We start from the raw sequence: 16,113 nt of genomic DNA, 5'->3' as shown, positions 1-16,113 counted from the left end.
GTTCTTGGGGACAGGCTTAGGTGACCCAGACCTGGCATTTCTTAGCTGTGAAATGGCCTGGCCTTGTGGATTGGTGTCAGGTGTACCAGCTTGGGGCCAACACCTGGCAAGACCCAATCTTAGAGGCCATGCTAGACATACACCTTGCAGTCACGTGAAGTTTTTGTTGTTTTATGCTTTATTAAACAAGGGCCCACCCTTTAGCCCAGGCTGCTGTGGAAATCACTGTGGAAATCACTAGCCTCAAATCTTCCAGGGCTCTTCACTGCTTCAGTGGAAGACAGGCATTCCTCATGCTGGGTATGTCCAGTCCCCTCAGTGAGGACAGCTGGTGGAGGACTATTGTGCCCCGAGTTAGTCCACTGGTCCCTGGGAGCCTGGATCAGTGTTCCAGTGCTCTTCTCTTCTGCAGTTTCTCTTCCAGCTCGGCTGTGATATCCCCCAGCTCTGGTGGGTGAGAAACCAGACTTCAGCTATATCACCCTGGACTGCACCCCCACCCCCACCCAGGACCTGCCCACCATGCATCCAGGCCCCCAGTCTCCTTACTTGTCACGAGGGAGGGAGCCTGGGGTGAACTGACAGCTGGCTTTCTGGCCCAGACACTAGTGATGGCTTTGAGATCTGCAGAAGGGTACAGATGAGGTCTAAGGTCTTGCCACCAAGGAAAGGGGAAATGGGGAGGTCGGAGCCCTACCCGGTTTGGGCACAACTGGTGGCTTTGGGGGTTTTGCTGGGAGCTTCACGGGCTTCTTGGGCTTCAAGGGAACCGGCTGACTAGAGGGAGACACTGCATAGACAAGAGAGAGATGTCACCAACTACTACTGTTCCTGCCAACTCCAGTGTCTGCAGCCCAGCTTACCATCTTTTTTTTTTTTTTTCAATTTTTATTTTTCAAGACAGGGTTTCTCTGTGTAGATTTGTAGACCAGGCTGGCCTTGAACTCACAGAGATCTACCTGCCTCTGCCTCCCAAGTGCTGGGATTAAAGGCTTGCGCCACCATTGACTGGCTCCAGCTTACCATCTTGATTCATGTACTCAGTTGCTAGGGAGTCTTCAATGGGGGTCACATAGTTCTCATCCTGGTCCCGTAACTGAGGCAGGGGAGGTAGTGGAGGCAGTCTGTCCTCCTGGCTGGACACAGACACAGGCACAGGTGGGAGTGGCTTCGGGACATTAGCATGGGGTGCAGGACCTGATGGGAAACAGTCACTGTCAGAGCCTCTGTGGTACAAACCCCTTAGGGTGTACCTGCAGAGATGAATGCCCATGTGCCCATGTGTCTGTCAATCACAGTGTGTCTGCATGTTGGGATGCATGTGGGATTGTGGCTTCAGACAGGCACACAGGTGTGTGTGTGTGTGTGTGTGTGTGTGTGTGTGTGTGTGTGTGTGTGTGTACAGAGGTGAGTACAAGCCTCTGACGTACACACACTTGGTGGGGAGCACAGTGTGTGTGTGCTTGTGGCTTAGGGTTGGGGTGCATTCCCCTCAGACCTCTGCAGGGCCTGCTGCCTCTTCCTCTTACTTGGTAAAGGAGAGACCCAGCACCCAATCCCTGCCCAGTTCCTACCCCAGGTCTCTCTGAGGTGGCTAGACCTCCCCTTTCCCATCTCTATTAATAAAACCCTTTGGAGCTGGGCCATTAGTTCCAGCACTTAGGAGGCAGAGGCAGGTGGATCTCTGTGAATTCCAGGACAGCTTGGAGAGTCTCAAGAGAAACAAAAACAAAGAAACAAAAACCTAATGATGATGATAATGATAATAAAATAAAATCCTTTGGATCCTGGTGTAGTGGTGGGTGCTTGTCACCTGAGCCCTCGGCTACCTGAGAGCCTATCAAAAAAGCAAATCAGGCCTGGTCTCCAGAGCGAGTGCCAGGATAGGCTCCAAAGCTACACAGAGAAACCCTGTCTCGAAAAACCAGGGAGGAAAAAAAAAATCAGGTGGGTGGCACATTTTGATCTTTGCACTTGGGAGGCAGAGGCAGGTGGGTCTTTTGAGTTGAAGGTTAGCCCTTTCTATAGAGTGAGAGAGATCCTGTCTCAAGAAACAAACAGAGTCCCTGGGCCGTGGTGGCACACACCTTTATTTCAGCACCGGGAAAAAGAGACAGGCGGAGCTCTTGAGTTCAAACCCAGCCTGTTCTACAGAGTGAGTTCCAGGAAACCCAGGGCTATAGACAGAAACTAATTCTCAAAAAACAACCAACCAACGAAACAGCCTTTGGGCTGCAGTGGCCATGGGGAAGGGAGTCACCTGAGTCCCGGGAGGACACGGCCCATACACTCTCGCCATTCTCTCGATCCGAGTGCACGAAGCCTGCAACAGAGAGGGCGGGCAGCCTGGAGGCAGCGTGGAGGCCCGAAGCTAGCCCCCCACCGCGTGTCCCCGTGCAAGCCTGGCTGCCCCACATCGCACACACCTAGAACCTTCTCATAGTCCTCCTCCATCAGGAAGGGGACCAGCGCCCTTTTGGTGTGCGTCACAAAATAGTTGACCACAGCTTCCAGTGAGGGGCAGGAAAACTGGGGTGAGAGACGGTGGTCAGACGGGGGAACGAGGGGGAAGGAGCCCAGAGCCCAGGACACCCCAAAGCTCACCGGGTCTTCCACGTCGATCACATACTTAGGACCCTCTCGCTTCACCTTGTAGTGCTTAACTACTGGCGACCTACAGAGGAGTTGGCAACTGGGTAGCTAGGATGCCACACTTCCACCCCAGGAAACCACGTGCCTATGAGACCCACGCCAGGACCCCGCCTCTAGTCATTGTCCTGTCCCTAAGCCTGCCCAGTTATAACCACATCCCAGGAGACCCCTTCCCGAGGCATGACCCCGCCCCCGGAGGTCCACTCCAGTCATAGCTTCACACCCTTCCCCAGAAGGTGTTTCAGCCCTGGCCTGACTCCACTTTCCCTCTGGCTACCAGACCCCCAGCTCTGGTCTACGCACCCAGGTACCAGTCCCACTGACGGCCACGCCCCCAGATGACTCCGCCCACCCTGGGCTCAGAGCCCCACGTGCGCACCCATTGAGTATCTGCCTCGTAGTGACAGACACGCCATCCTTGCCATCCCCTCCAGGACGCAGCAACAGGTTCCCGCACTCGGGGTAGCGCTCCAGGAGTAACTGTGCCTCCAGCCGGCTCACCTGCAGGAAGCACCTGAGCGAGCGCACACAAGAGAGATGCTGAGAGTCCTGCAGGGATACCTGGGGCCTCAGAGGGCCCGCACCTGCTGCTCCACCCAGGCCCCGCCCCAAGACACAGACAACCCCCCCCCCAGAGATCCAGCCTCCTCTCCTGGATCCAAGCACCACCCCAGAAAGACTCCATCCCTTGACACAGACAGCCCCCCACCGCACATTCGGAGACTTCTTCCTACCCTAGTGCTGGGATTAAAGGCCCCACCGTCCCTCCCCTTCTAAACTGAGGCATGGCACTAGACACCAGACCCGTCCCTCTCCTGAATACCGCCCTAGTAGACCACAGCCCTACCTAATCCCAGAAACACAGGCCCCACCCAGGCCCCGCCTAGGCTCCGCCTTCTCCCCTGAGAGCCTGTTCCTGTGCATCCCATGGGCGGTCAGGACTCACCAGGGCACCTCCGCCGCACGCCGCGCCTCCTCTTTGGTCAGAACCTCGGCCATCATGTACATGTGTCCGGGCAGCAGGGTCAGGTTAGATGGGACACGGAGCTGAAGGATGATCCAGGCCGAGAACGCATGGGTGGGGACCGAAAAGGTAAAGTGAGGCTAACATGTGGACCCAGGGAGCAGGTCCCCTAGCCCAGCGCTACCGGGCACCCCCACAGCATACAAATGCACACACCCAGAGACAGACCCTAAAGCGGACTCCAAAGGTGCTAGAACCTCTCTCCGAGTGCTAGGCAACTCTCAGGTCCGACCATGATCCAAAGAGAAAAATTGGTTTTAAACTCTGTGTGGTGATGCACAGCTGTTCCCCAGCACTCAGGACAGAGGCAGAAGTGGAAAGATAGGGGTTCAAGGTCATCCTCTGCTACATAGAGAGTTTCAGGACAAACTGGGCTATGCGAGACCCTGTTTCAAAAATAGAACTAGAGCCGGGAGTTGGTGGCGCACGCCTTTAATCCCAGCACTCGGGAGGCAGAGGCAAGCGGTTGAGTACGAGGCCAGCCTGCTCTCCAGAGCGAGTGCCAGGATATGCTCCAAAGCTACACAGAGAAACCCTGTCTCAAAAAACAAAACAAAACAAAAAAAAAAATAGAACTAGAGGCTGGAGTGCTGGCCCAGAAGTTCAGAGGACTGGAGCTCCACTCCCAACACCCACCACTGGACCACTGGGGCAGCTTGCAAACCCCTGTAACTCCTGCTCCAGGTTATCCGAGATCCTCTATTGTCCTCCAAGGGAGGACACACAGACACACACACACCCTAAAAATAATAATTAAAAAATGAAACTGGCGGTGGCACATGCCTTTAATCCTAGCACTCAGGAGGTAGAGGCAGGTGAATCTCTGCAAGTTCGAGGCCAGCCTGGTCTACAGAGCGAGTTCCAGGACAGCCAGGGCTACACAGAGAAACCTTATCTGGAAAACCAACCAAACAACCAACCAACAAACAACAAAAACAAAACAACAACAACAAAAAACTAATAGAGAAGTAGAGTCATGTTACCTCCACCACAGTCAAGATAAATCCTTTCCACATCTCACGAGACTCCAGGCTCTCAACCTAGAGAGAGGGGAATGGATGTGCTCATTGGTAAAGTAGGCTAAGGGCCCACTCTGGCCTAGGTCTTTGCACGTCTGTGTCCCCTGCCCTGGAGCCTTTGTGCAAGATATGTCCTACGCTGACTAGCCCATTCAAGGGCACCTGGAGCACAAGACGTCCAGGGACTTGTAGAGTGTGAAGAGCTCAGAGTAAGACTTCGTGCAACTCCATATTGTTAGTATGACTGTTGGACCCAATGGAAGAGTCTCTCCTTCCTCCTGACGACATACCTTGAATTTGACCTCCTGGTCTCGGAGAACCAGGCTGAAGTGACAGCTGGTGTCCCTTGAGCTTCCCCATGGAGACTCATCTTTGAGCTTTGAAAACAGCCTCAGGTCCAGCTTCTCCAGGGCCTGGCCCCAAGGAACAGGAGTGTGTGAGCACCAGGCCTGTGGCTCTCTAAATTCCCAGGATGATGGGGCCAACCTCTTGGTGATATAATCTCAGACCTCTACCCACCTAGGTACCCATCCACAGACCCTGAGCTCACTTCCCTGTCCTCACCTGACAGTCCCGATTGCTGTTGTAGAAGCAGATGGATAGCCCCTGGAGGCCTGCCCAGAACTTCCTGTAATCCTGGGAGCCAGAGAAGAAAGGAGAAAAGAGCTAGGTGGCAAAGTTGTGTGTGCCCAATGTACTTTCTCCAGCTGCAGACCCTTTGAATCTGCTGTTCCTTGTGCCTGTGTGCCCTTCCCTTCACTACAAAGCTACCTATTTTCAGTAAAAGTTATGTATCATTTATTTGTTTAGTTAGTTTTTTGATACAGTATCACATAACCCAGGATGACCTTTAACTCCTGGTCCTCCTGTCTCAACCTCCTGAGTGCTGGGGTGAGAGGCATGCACCACCACAGCCAGTTTCTGTCATATTGAGGATGGAACCCAGGGCTCCATCGTTCTGGGTGAGCAGGGAATGCATTGAGCCTGGCCCCTAGAAGTTCATATTCACTGAGGTCCTTCCTGCCCATTGTCCAGCCTGGGCATCTACTGTTGTCCGAGACTATGATCTGTGGTACAGCTAGTGGCATTCATCTAGTGTGGGAGTGAGCCTGGGCTCCATCAACAGCCTTTAATATAGGAGAAAACAAAGAGACTCATATGGAATAGAGACACAAAGCATCCCACAATGAGAAGAGATGGGTGCTGCGGGAGTAAACTGACCTAATTGGATTAATGGTTTTCCATGTACACACACATCAGTCTACTCACATCCACCCACCCATCAACCCATCCATCCATCCATTCCTCCATCCACCCACCCATCCATCCACCCATCCACCCACCCATCCATCCACCCATCCACCCACCCATCCATCCATCCACCCACCCATCCACTCATCCATCCATCCATCCATTCATCCATCTATTTATCTATCTGTCCTTTGAGTACATGATGTAAAGGACTTGCTGATTGAGGGTGTATCTGGACACTTTGTGGAATGTGGACAAGGCGAACCAAGAGACAAAGAGGAGTAAGCAGAAAATGCATATGGGCTGGGCATGGGGGCAAAACACACCTGTCATTCCCATACTTGAAAAGCTGAGACAGAAGGATTGCTTCAAGTTTGGAGACTTTCTGGGTCATAGTCCTGAAAACCTGTCTCAAAACAACCCTCTCAGTTGTTTTGAGTTGACAGTTGACCCTGTTGTCAGCTGTCACCAGTTCCACATGCCACCTGCCATGACATTGGCCTAGAACCTCATGTTCATGGGGTTATTTCTGATCCGGGACAGGGAGGAGGTCCAGGAATGAAGGACACCTTATTTCCTGAAGGAAATCTCTAGTCTTGTTTATATGCATAGAATGGAAAGAGAAACCAAGTTAGAAAGTAAATTTTATACAGCAGCTGGACAGATCAAGAAACCTGACAGCTAGGCAGTCAGGCAGGAAGGTAGACAGACAGATGGACAGGCAGACAGACAAACAGACAAACATTAGACGTCAAATCAGAGGACAGAATGTGGAAAGAGACAGAGACAGACAGATAGCCAGAACCTTCCATAGTCAGCAGCATGTGACTTGCTCCACCGGGGACCCTCCCACTGTCACCCAGCTCCTTCTTGCCAGGCCCTTGGTCTATGTGGAGACCTGACCCAGACAGGCTGTGTGGATCCCCAGGAAAGCTCAGCACTGCTGGCTCCCCACCCCTCAAACCTGGTCGCAGGGTCCCTTTTTCTCTAGGAAGCTCTCATAGTAGTGTGAAGGAGGCACGCCTTTGGACTTGGGGCCCCGGGGTGGGCTCAGGGCCGAGGCCATATCCAGCCCAGGTCCCCGTCCTTCTAGTAGGAGCCCCAGCCCAGCCAGGAAGCAGATAAACAGGTTCCTGGGGAGTTTCCTCAACTCAGTCAGCTGTCACCTCCCTCCCTGGCAGGGCTGGGCGTGGGCTGGATCCTGGGGAAATCCCGGCAGCTCTGGGCTCCCATTCCAAGCAAAGACAGGGACCTGTGGGGAAGGTGACTAGGAAATGGTCACAGGAAAATCACAGAAGCATACTGCAGGTGCATAACAGCGAGATCTGGAATGCTTGTTAAGTCACTGAGTGCAGCAACAAATTTTCCCGGATCATCAAAGTCACTTTGTTTGCTGGCATCTACAAGACAAGTCCTTAGCCTGGGATCAGCCAGGGAGGGGGCTTTCTCAGTGCTATTCTGTTTGAGCACACTCAACTTATATCAGCTTAATGTTTTATTACAGTATTATTACTGTGTAGAGGTCAGAGCACAACTTGCAAAAGTGGATTTTCTCCTTCCACCATGTGGGTCCTTGGCATCAAATGCAGGTTGTCAGACTTGGTGGCAAGCTCCCTTCCCCAATGCACATACTGAAATCATTCCCAGCCTGTGTGTCTAGGAACCACTCTTCATCATGCTTACATCTAAGCGCGTTAGTTATTTTAGTTTTCTTTCTTTTGCTTTGTTGAGATACTGTCATGTAGTCTAGGCTGGCCTCCAACTAAGTAGCTAAGCAGAACCTTGAACTTCTGAGCCTTCTGACTCCGCCTCCTGAGGGCATGAGTAGCATGCACCACTAAACTCTTGAGTTTTTCTGGTTTGTTAGTTTTTTGTCTAGATACACAGCCAAAGCTGACTTTTTTTTTTTTTAAGATTTATTTATTTATTAATATACACTGTCCTACCTACATGCCAGAAGAGGGCACCAGATTGAATTGTAGATGGTTGTGAGCCACCATCTGGTTGCTGGGAATTGAACAAGAACCTTTAGAAGAGCAGTCAAGTGCTCTTAACTGCTGAGCCATCCTTCCAGCCCCCAGCTGACTTTTAACTCCAGATCTCTCTGCCTCAGCCTCTCAAGTGCTAGAATGACAGATGGACCACAAGGTCTGACACTCACTGCTATTTTAAATAATTATAACAAACCACATCATTTTCCTTCTTTTGTTCTCTTACCACTTTCTTCCTGTTGCTGCTGATTGCAGCCTAGGGCCCTTGCACATTCTCGGGTCACTGAGAAGCACTCTACCACTGAGTCAAACCCAGCCCTTCCCTGTGATTCTAGGACAAAGCTCTACCCTGACCACAAAATCAGACCCTTACTGGGGCATTCTAGGCAGACAGGACTATACTGCTGATAGTTCAGAGAGGGGCTAGGGACATGGCTTGTGTTGTTAGTGTAGCTGACTCTAGGCCAGTACAAAGCTCTAAGGTCAATTCTAGTGTTATCAATCAGTATATAATTATAAATTCAGCTAGGCATGGTGGCACTCAGGTCTTCCCAGAAGTTGGGAGGTAGAGGCCAGAGCATTACCAGCTTATTAAGGGCAGCCTTAGTTACAAAGTAACTAGTCCAGTCCTGTCTGCAGTTTATGCTGTTTTCAAAAGAGAAAGGCAGAACAGATTATGAACTTGTTAGGCTACCAGGACTTTACACAGGTCATAAAGGGGATGTGTGGCATGACCTTCCTTTATCTGTTATCTATAGGGTGCTTTCATACATTGTCAAGACACAGTGGTTGCTTCAAATTGTCAAAAGCCACAGGGGAGCAGGATGTGGGGATGCAAACCTATGATTTCAGCATTGGGGAGGCTGAGTGAGGCAGGAGGATTACTGCAAATGTAAGGCCAACCTGGGCTACATATTGAGTTCCAGGCCAGCTGTGAGCAGATTCTATCTCAAAACTTGAAAGAATGAAGGAAAAGAAAAATTAATAGGGAGCCATGGACTGTTGTGGAGAAGGGTGAAATGTGGTAGTAGCTCCAGTAAGATCCCTCTAGGACCAGGGAAGATAACCGGGATGAGGCTGGAGTGCTTGGTTTCCCATGAAGACGGCCAGTGTCCAGAACATGGGGCCTCACTCAAGGCTTTACCTGCCAGGCGGTGGTTACACCTGCATATTGACCATTCCCTGAACATACAAGTCGGGGAGGTAAACCGAGACTAGCCTGGTGTCTGTGGAGCTGGGGTCTGGTGACCTGGGCTAGGGGAAATAAGGATTCTCATTCCTTAGACCCTTCCAGAGCTTCTCTCTTTCCTCTGTGGGACAATCCCACCAGTCCTTTGAGGCCACCCCAACTCTGGATGGTCCACATCCCGGGTTTTCAGACCTTCCGGGGTTGGAGGGAACCACGGGCTGGATCACGGACCGTCGCGGATAGGATGGGAACAAAGGCCTAGGGCCTGGCGCGCTTTCAGCAAAACCCGCCCCTTCCCGCCCCTGGCTCCACCCGGGCGCTGATTGGCTGGATGGGAACCATCCCTTGTAGTTAATTGGATGCTGGAGGCACCTGGTGATTGGCTGACATGAACGGCTGGCCATCGCTGAGTTAACCCTTTAGATGCTGACGCTGGGCCTGGCCCAGAACTTTCGGGATGGCAGCGCGCGCTGCCTTCCCATCGCAGCCCCACAGTTCTTACAAAGCTAGTTCTCCAGTGCTCCCAACCACCACCGGCGCTCAGTCTACCTAGCGCACTGGCCGTGGGACTCAGTTTCCCTCATCGTTGTAGCAAACTGAGCTACTTGGGGCTAGTGCGCCTCATCCCCGGGATGCAGCCATCAGGAGGTGGCCTCAGGTGGGGCGTGTAGTCCCCTGAATGCAGGTGTCCTGGGTGTCAGTTTTTCCATCCGGGTCACCAGCACCATCTGGTCTCAGTTTCCCTGATGTCCCAGGGGCTCTGAGTTCCCTCATTTCTTTTCCCGCGCGAGGGCAGGCTGGAGACCTCAGGTCCCCAACTCTTTCCAGCAGACTGAACCGCTCCTGCGCTCAGGGCTCAAGGTTGCAACCTGGTAGCTGGTGACCTCAAATACGGGGTCTCTAGCCCCTGAACGGAAGGGTCCTGGGCCTGTATCTTTCTCCAACTCTCCGGCCTCAGTGTCCCCAATTGTCCCGGGGCCCTCTAGCTCCCAGGAGAGCACAACCCAGGGGCTCGGTGTCTCCTCCGCCCCCAGCGGCCAAAAATCTCCGCCCATCCCCGGTGACCAATGGGCTGCGGCGTCCCCGCGCGGGGCGGAGCCCGGTCACCGGAGGAGGCTGTGCAGGGACGCGGCGGCCATGGCAGGTAGGACGTCCCTTGCGGGCAGGGACGGGTCAGAGGAGCGCGACCTCTGCAGCCCGTGGCTGTCTCACTGCAGCTCCCGAGCCTCTGTCCCCCGCGGCCGCAGCCGAGGAAGCGCCAGAGGAGGATGAGGACGACGCGGAGGCCGAGGACCACGAGCGCGGGGCGGTCAGCGGAGGGCGCAGCAGCAGCCTCAGTGGTATTGGAGGCAGCTCGGTCGGGCCTGGGCTGGCCCTGGGGGGCGCGCTCACCAGGCGCGCGGTCACGCTGAGGGTGCTGCTCAAAGACGAGCTGCTGGAGCCCGGCGAGGGGGTGCTATCTATCTACTACCTGGTGAGCGACCCCCAGGGACCATTCATGTCCTTCACTGCTCGTGCATAAGGGGAAACGGAAGCCCAGAGCCTGATCCTTATAATGCCGCATAACCATAACTACAGCCATCCGTGCGATAGCAGCTTCCCCATCAGCTTCCCCAGGCCCTCTGTGAAGATGTATACTGCTTACTGTTACTTAAAACGATCTCCCAAAAAACTTTCTTTGTTGCACCAAGAATGGAACCCGAGCCACGCCCCCAGCTCTCAGGGATTCTAGTGGGGGCTCCACCCCTGACCACGCCTCCAGGCTATCATTGGGGATCTAGTCGGGGCTCCACCTCTTGACCATGTGTGGGGATGGCCCATCACTAGAGGATTATAGGCAGGGGTTCTACCTCTGAGATCAGGGTTCCAGGAAGGCTTTGTACTTGGGGTCTTAATGCCTCAGCCTCCCCAGTATCTGGGCGGACAATCCTGGCCTGCTGTGTCGGGCCTGGCTGCTGTTGAGTGTCAGGATGCTGTACAGGTGTTCCTATGACAACGCCTCTTGGGATCCCTAGAGCAGAGTGGACACCAAGCCTCAGGGAGCATGGAGTTAGGAATCTCCAGGAGTGAGTGTGTCCCAGCCATCTCTGTGCCTGCAGGGCAGGAAATTCATTGGGGACCTGCAGCCGGATGGCAGGATCCTATGGCAGGAAACTGGGCAAATCTTCAACTCGCCCAGCGCCTGGGCGACACATTGCAAGAAGCTCGTCAACCCGGCCAAGAAGTCCGGCTGTGGCTGGGCATCCGTCAAGTACAAGGGCCAGAAACTTGACAAGTACAAGGCTGCCTGGCTCCGCCGGCACCAGCTGCATATGCCAGTAGCTGCTGCTGATGAGGTGACTACAAGCCTTACCCCCGTGTGCTGTGGGATGAGGTGTGCAAAGACCCTGAGGTAGGACACAGCCTCATGTGTCCTACAGCAGGGTGGCCCGAGTGGCTGAAGCAGAGAACACAGAGGAGGAGGGAGGCAGGGAGGGAAGAGACAGGGCCGGAAGGGCCTCCTGGGCTGCAGGGAGGACTTCAGTTTTGACCCTGAAGGGGGTGGGAGCCATGGAGTGCTATGTGCAGAGGGACTTGCTGTAGGGACCGTCAGGTGAGAGACAGCTCAGCTATAGCTGGAGTCTCACCTGGAGTCAGACAGCCAGGAGGAGCCAGAGGCTGAATCCCAAGCTTGGGGGAAGCCTGTACCTTGGGCACCTCTGCTCACCTGCACCCTCTGTGGTCACTCAAAGGCAGTGGCATCTCTGGCTCAGGCCTGGGCTCCCTCCATACAGTACTTGTTGGGGGTGTGAGTGAGGCACTCAGCTGATGTAGCTACTGCTATACCCCATTCCACCAGAGTCCCACCAGCGAAGGGGAGGAGGAGGAGCTGCTGTTGGAGGAGGAGGAGGAAGATGTACTTGCCAGGGTCTCAGCAGAGGAGAAAGGTCGTAGACCCCCTGGGAAGGGCTCCTCTGAGCCAGGTGAGAGGCCAGAGAGGAAGGAACTTCGATGGGGGAGGCTGGCTTGGATGTTTCTGAAGCTTGATTGATAGTCTGGCCTGATTTCCCTCTCTGCCTGGCTGGTCTGGAACTCACAGAGATCTGTCTGCCTCTGCCTCTGCCTCTGCCTCCTGAGAGCTGGGGTCAAGGGCGTGTGTCAGAGGACACTTTTCAGGAGTTGGGTCCCTTCTAACACCATGTGAGTTCTGGTAATCAAACTTATGTCATCAGGCTTGGTTGCAAGACCCGATGAGCCATCTTGCTGACCCCACTTCCTCTTACTTCTTGGGAATCCTTCTATGCAAAGGGAATGGAAGGGGGGGGTCACATTGACTTCTCTCTCATCCCTCTCCCTAGAGGTCACAGCCCTGGGCAAGCGTGTGGACAAGGTCCAGGTGCCAGTACGTTACTGCATGCTGGGCAGTCGTGACTCTGCCAGGTCAGTTACCTCATCTGCCCCCATCCTGGCTTCCCTGGTGCCCTCAGTTGGTTTGGTCACAGAGGCAGGTATCTGGCAGGGCCACACTTGCTGGGAGGCCTCAGGAGGGGGTGGGGCGGGGTAAAGCCTAAGTTCCTGAAGCCCTGGCACCCTCCCGGCCACTCCAGGAACCCCCACACCCTGGTAGAAGTAACCTCCTTTGCTGCCATCAATAAGTTCCAGCCATTCAACGTAGCTGTATCCAGTAACGTGCTGTTCCTCTTGGTAAGTGACTAAAGTCACTTTGCCTGGTCACCCTCAATGTCCAGGGAGAAGGAACTCGCTGGCCTGGGCGGGGGAGCACTGAAGAGTGAGGGATATGTTATACAATTGGCACTCAGTAAATGCTTGCTATTAGAGAGTAATAGGTGCTCATGCTTTCCTTTGGTGCTGGGAATGGACCCCAGTGCCTTTACACACACTAGGTGCAGGCATGCTCACCAATGAGTGACATCCCTAGGTTAATGGTAGGTGCTTGATAAGTGATCATAGGAGGAGGGTGGGCTGGGTGCTACATTGACACAAGAAATGCAGCCTGAGCCAGTCCTCCCTTTTCATCCCAAGGACTTCCACTGTCACCTGACTTGGAGTGAGGTTGTGGGCTACCTTGGTGGTCGCTGGGACATCAACAATCAGAGTGCGTACTGGGAACTGGGTGGACAAGCGCATACCTGGGGCAGCACTTACAGCTTCTTGTTGGTTACCTCCACAGTGCTGACCGTGCTGAGAGCCTTCCCCTGCAGGAGTCGGCTGGGGGACCCTGATACTGCAGCCACTGTTGAGGAGGAGGTGAGGGGCTGTTAGGAGGGGGCCACAGTTGTCCTGGTGATGTGGAAGTGAGTGTGAGTGCCCATGTTTGTGACTGAAATGCTGGATTGGTGCTTTATGTGACAAGGGGTCTTGCTATAGGCCAGGCTGGCCTAGAATGAGGCAGCTTCCTATGGTATCTTTTGAGTACTGGATAGGCCTGTTGCTCTGCCTAGATTTTTCTGCATGGTGTTTTGTTTGAATGTCTATGTGTGTATCATGTGTGTGCCTGGGGCCCTTGGAGGTAATTAGAGAGCATTGGATTCCCCAGAACTGAAGTTATGGATGGTGATGAGCCACCATTTGTTCTGGGAACCAATTCCAAAACAAGAGCTTTTTTGTTGTTTTGGAGACAGCATTTCTCTGTAGCTTTGGAGGCTGTCCTGGAACTCTCTGTAGACCAGGCAGGCCTTGAACTCACAGAGATCCTTCTGCCTCTGTCTCCCCAGTGTTGGGACTAAATGCCACCACTGCATTTCTTTAAAAAAAAAAAAAAAAAGTGTTTATCAGTACACATGCCCCATGAGGCCAGAAAAGAGCATCCAATTCTTGGAGCTAGAGTTACTGGTGATTGTGAACAGCCTGATGTGGGTGCTGGGAATTGAACTGAGGTCCTCTACAGGGTAGCCAGCACTCTTATCTACTGATCCATCTCTCCTACTCCATATTCATTTGTCAGTCATACTCCCTGACATTGTTGGGTGGGAGGAGAACTGTTTAACTGCCTTTGTGTGAGACTGGGCAGCTCAAGGCTCTGGTCCTGCCCCCACCCCAACCTAGCTTATGTGTCTCCAGATCCATCAGGTGCTATTCCTTCGAGGCCTATCCCTGGTGGGCTGGTACCACAGCCACCCGCACAGCCCAGCAGTGCCCTCCCTGCAGGACATCGATGCACAGATGGAGTACCAGCTGAGACTGCAAGGCTCCAGCAATGGCTTCCAGCCCTGCCTAGCCCTGCTGTGCTGTGAGACCCCCGCTGGGAACTTGGTTGGGGGACTCACCCTGTCAGACTCACTGAGCCCCCCAGTCTCAACCTCATTGTCCCTACAGCCCCGTACTATTCTGGCAACCCAGGCCCCGAGTCCAAGATCTGCCCTTTCTGGGTGATGCCTCCCCCTGAGGTGGGTGAGCTGGGGAAGGCAAGTTGAGGGTGCGGATGTGAGTGGGCGGGTTACAGCTGGGCAGACTGGAGAATGGGACATGTATCTTAGGCAGGGGACTCCAGCTGTGCCTCAGTTTCTCCATCTGTACAGTGGTATCTCAGTGATTGTTATTAAGGCCTGCTGGGCAATGCTCTGGCTTCCTACATCTCTTAACTTCAGACTCTAGAAACCCCTGGCACAGTGGGCTGGGGACAGGCAAGGCCTCTCTGATTGGTCCCCACCCCTCCTAGCAGCAAAGGCCCAGTGACTATGGCATCCCCATGGACGTAGAGATGGCGTATGTCCAGGACAGCTTCCTGACCAATGATATCCTCCAAGAGATGGTAAGCCATCTGCCTGTGGCTCTGGCTCCAGGGTTAATGTTTTCCACTTCTGTTTCGTTGTTGCGTTTTTTTTTTATTTCTGAGATATAGTCTTCCTATGTAGTCCAAGCTTACAATTATTCTTTCAGCTTTTTCATTGCTGGTTTGACAGGTGTACCCCCAGCACACCTGTGTGTATAGCTATTTTTTGATAGCTGTGTCTACTTTGTCATCCCTGAGGGCTCATGGGTGTGACTTTTTGGGACGAGGCTAGACCTGAGCCAGGGCAGGCCTGCACTGGACCTAGCCCCTCCTGGCAGTTGAGGGAGCTGCAGAGCCCAGAATGGACAGGAGCCAGGTGTGCCATCCCTTGCCTTGCAGGTGCTGCTGGCAGAGTTCTACAAGGGTGCCCCCGACCTTGTGAAGTTCCAGGAGGCCTGGAGTCCAGAGCACACCTACCTGGACAAGCTCAAGGTGAGATTATGGACTCCTCCATCCCGCCCTACAGCTCAGGTCCTGTGGGAAGCACAGATCACTTGCCAGAGTCTGAGCAACAGACTTCTCCACTTCCCCAGTTTCGGGTAAGGGAGGTCACAGGACCTGGGTGGCCAGGTGAGGGCATCTGCCAGACACGAAGGGTCCATCCACAGCAGTGAACCCTTTTGTTAACTACTGGGTCCTGCATGTGACCTGAAGTCTGGTTTTCATGTGTAGCGTTCACCCAGGAGGGTGCTCTGCACTGTGCATTGCTCAGACGTGAGGCTTAGTGTGGCACTGATTTTCAAGTAGCACCCAAAGGTATGGGATGTGTGTGTGTGTTGTGTGTATCTTTTTCTAAGGTAGCCTGGGCTACATAGCCAAGACCATACTCCCAAATCCTAACCAAAGAAATCTCCCACAGAACCAGTCCTGAAAGTAGCCCAGGCTTAACAAATGCTGCAGCCATTACCTGCCAGGCTCTTACTTGGGCTGCAGCTCTGGGGGGCAGGGGACACATGCTCAGGGTAGAGCCTAACCGCAGTTTTGCTGTTGCAGATATCCCTGGCCAGCAGGACCCCAAAGGACCAGGGCATGTGCCACATGCTGGAGCAGGTCTGCAGCATGCTCAAGCAGGGGAGCTGAGGCCATGCAGACCCTGCTGTCCTGGAACAGACTGGGTAATGAAGTACCCACAGCACAGGCCTGTGGCTGGGGTGGGGTGGCAGCCTCTGTGAGGCACTCCAGTTGGGTAATAAAAGTCTAAGTACCCACAGCAA

The 16,113-nt window shown here is 53.7% G+C and overlaps 2 protein-coding genes across 2 annotated transcripts; one reads left to right on the top strand and one right to left on the bottom strand.

The window, feature by feature from the left end:
- Positions 1-155: 155 nt before the first annotated feature.
- Positions 156-7,085, bottom strand: Stap2 (signal transducing adaptor family member 2). The gene is made up of 13 exons (XM_027416899.2): positions 6,911-7,085; positions 5,260-5,331; positions 4,986-5,108; positions 4,660-4,716; positions 3,599-3,699; positions 3,032-3,166; positions 2,605-2,674; positions 2,427-2,529; positions 2,261-2,323; positions 1,024-1,197; positions 698-790; positions 550-624; positions 156-447 (listed from the first exon to the last, which is right to left on the bottom strand). Exons 1-13 carry the CDS (start codon positions 7,010-7,012, stop codon positions 383-385), a joined length of 1,233 nt encoding a protein of 410 aa, XP_027272700.1. The 5' UTR covers positions 7,013-7,085; the 3' UTR covers positions 156-382.
- A 3,125-nt stretch (positions 7,086-10,210) lies between these two features.
- Mpnd (MPN domain containing) lies at positions 10,211-16,109 on the top strand. Its single transcript, XM_027416897.2, has 13 exons — positions 10,211-10,270; positions 10,344-10,600; positions 11,226-11,462; positions 11,966-12,089; positions 12,465-12,546; positions 12,714-12,810; positions 13,150-13,222; positions 13,298-13,374; positions 14,188-14,356; positions 14,443-14,513; positions 14,789-14,878; positions 15,239-15,331; positions 15,893-16,109. The coding sequence occupies exons 1-13, from the start codon at positions 10,264-10,266 to the stop codon at positions 15,977-15,979; spliced, it is 1,464 nt and encodes a 487-aa protein (XP_027272698.1). The 5' UTR covers positions 10,211-10,263; the 3' UTR covers positions 15,980-16,109.
- Positions 16,110-16,113: the final 4 nt, after the last annotated feature.

The sequence above is a fragment of the Cricetulus griseus genome, chromosome 5 (assembly GCF_003668045.3).
Source record: "Cricetulus griseus strain 17A/GY chromosome 5, alternate assembly CriGri-PICRH-1.0, whole genome shotgun sequence".
In the NCBI taxonomy this organism is placed as follows: domain Eukaryota; kingdom Metazoa; phylum Chordata; class Mammalia; order Rodentia; family Cricetidae; genus Cricetulus; species Cricetulus griseus.
The sequence above is the reverse complement of the archived record's forward strand: the minus strand, read 5'-3'. Positions and strand labels throughout refer to the sequence as shown.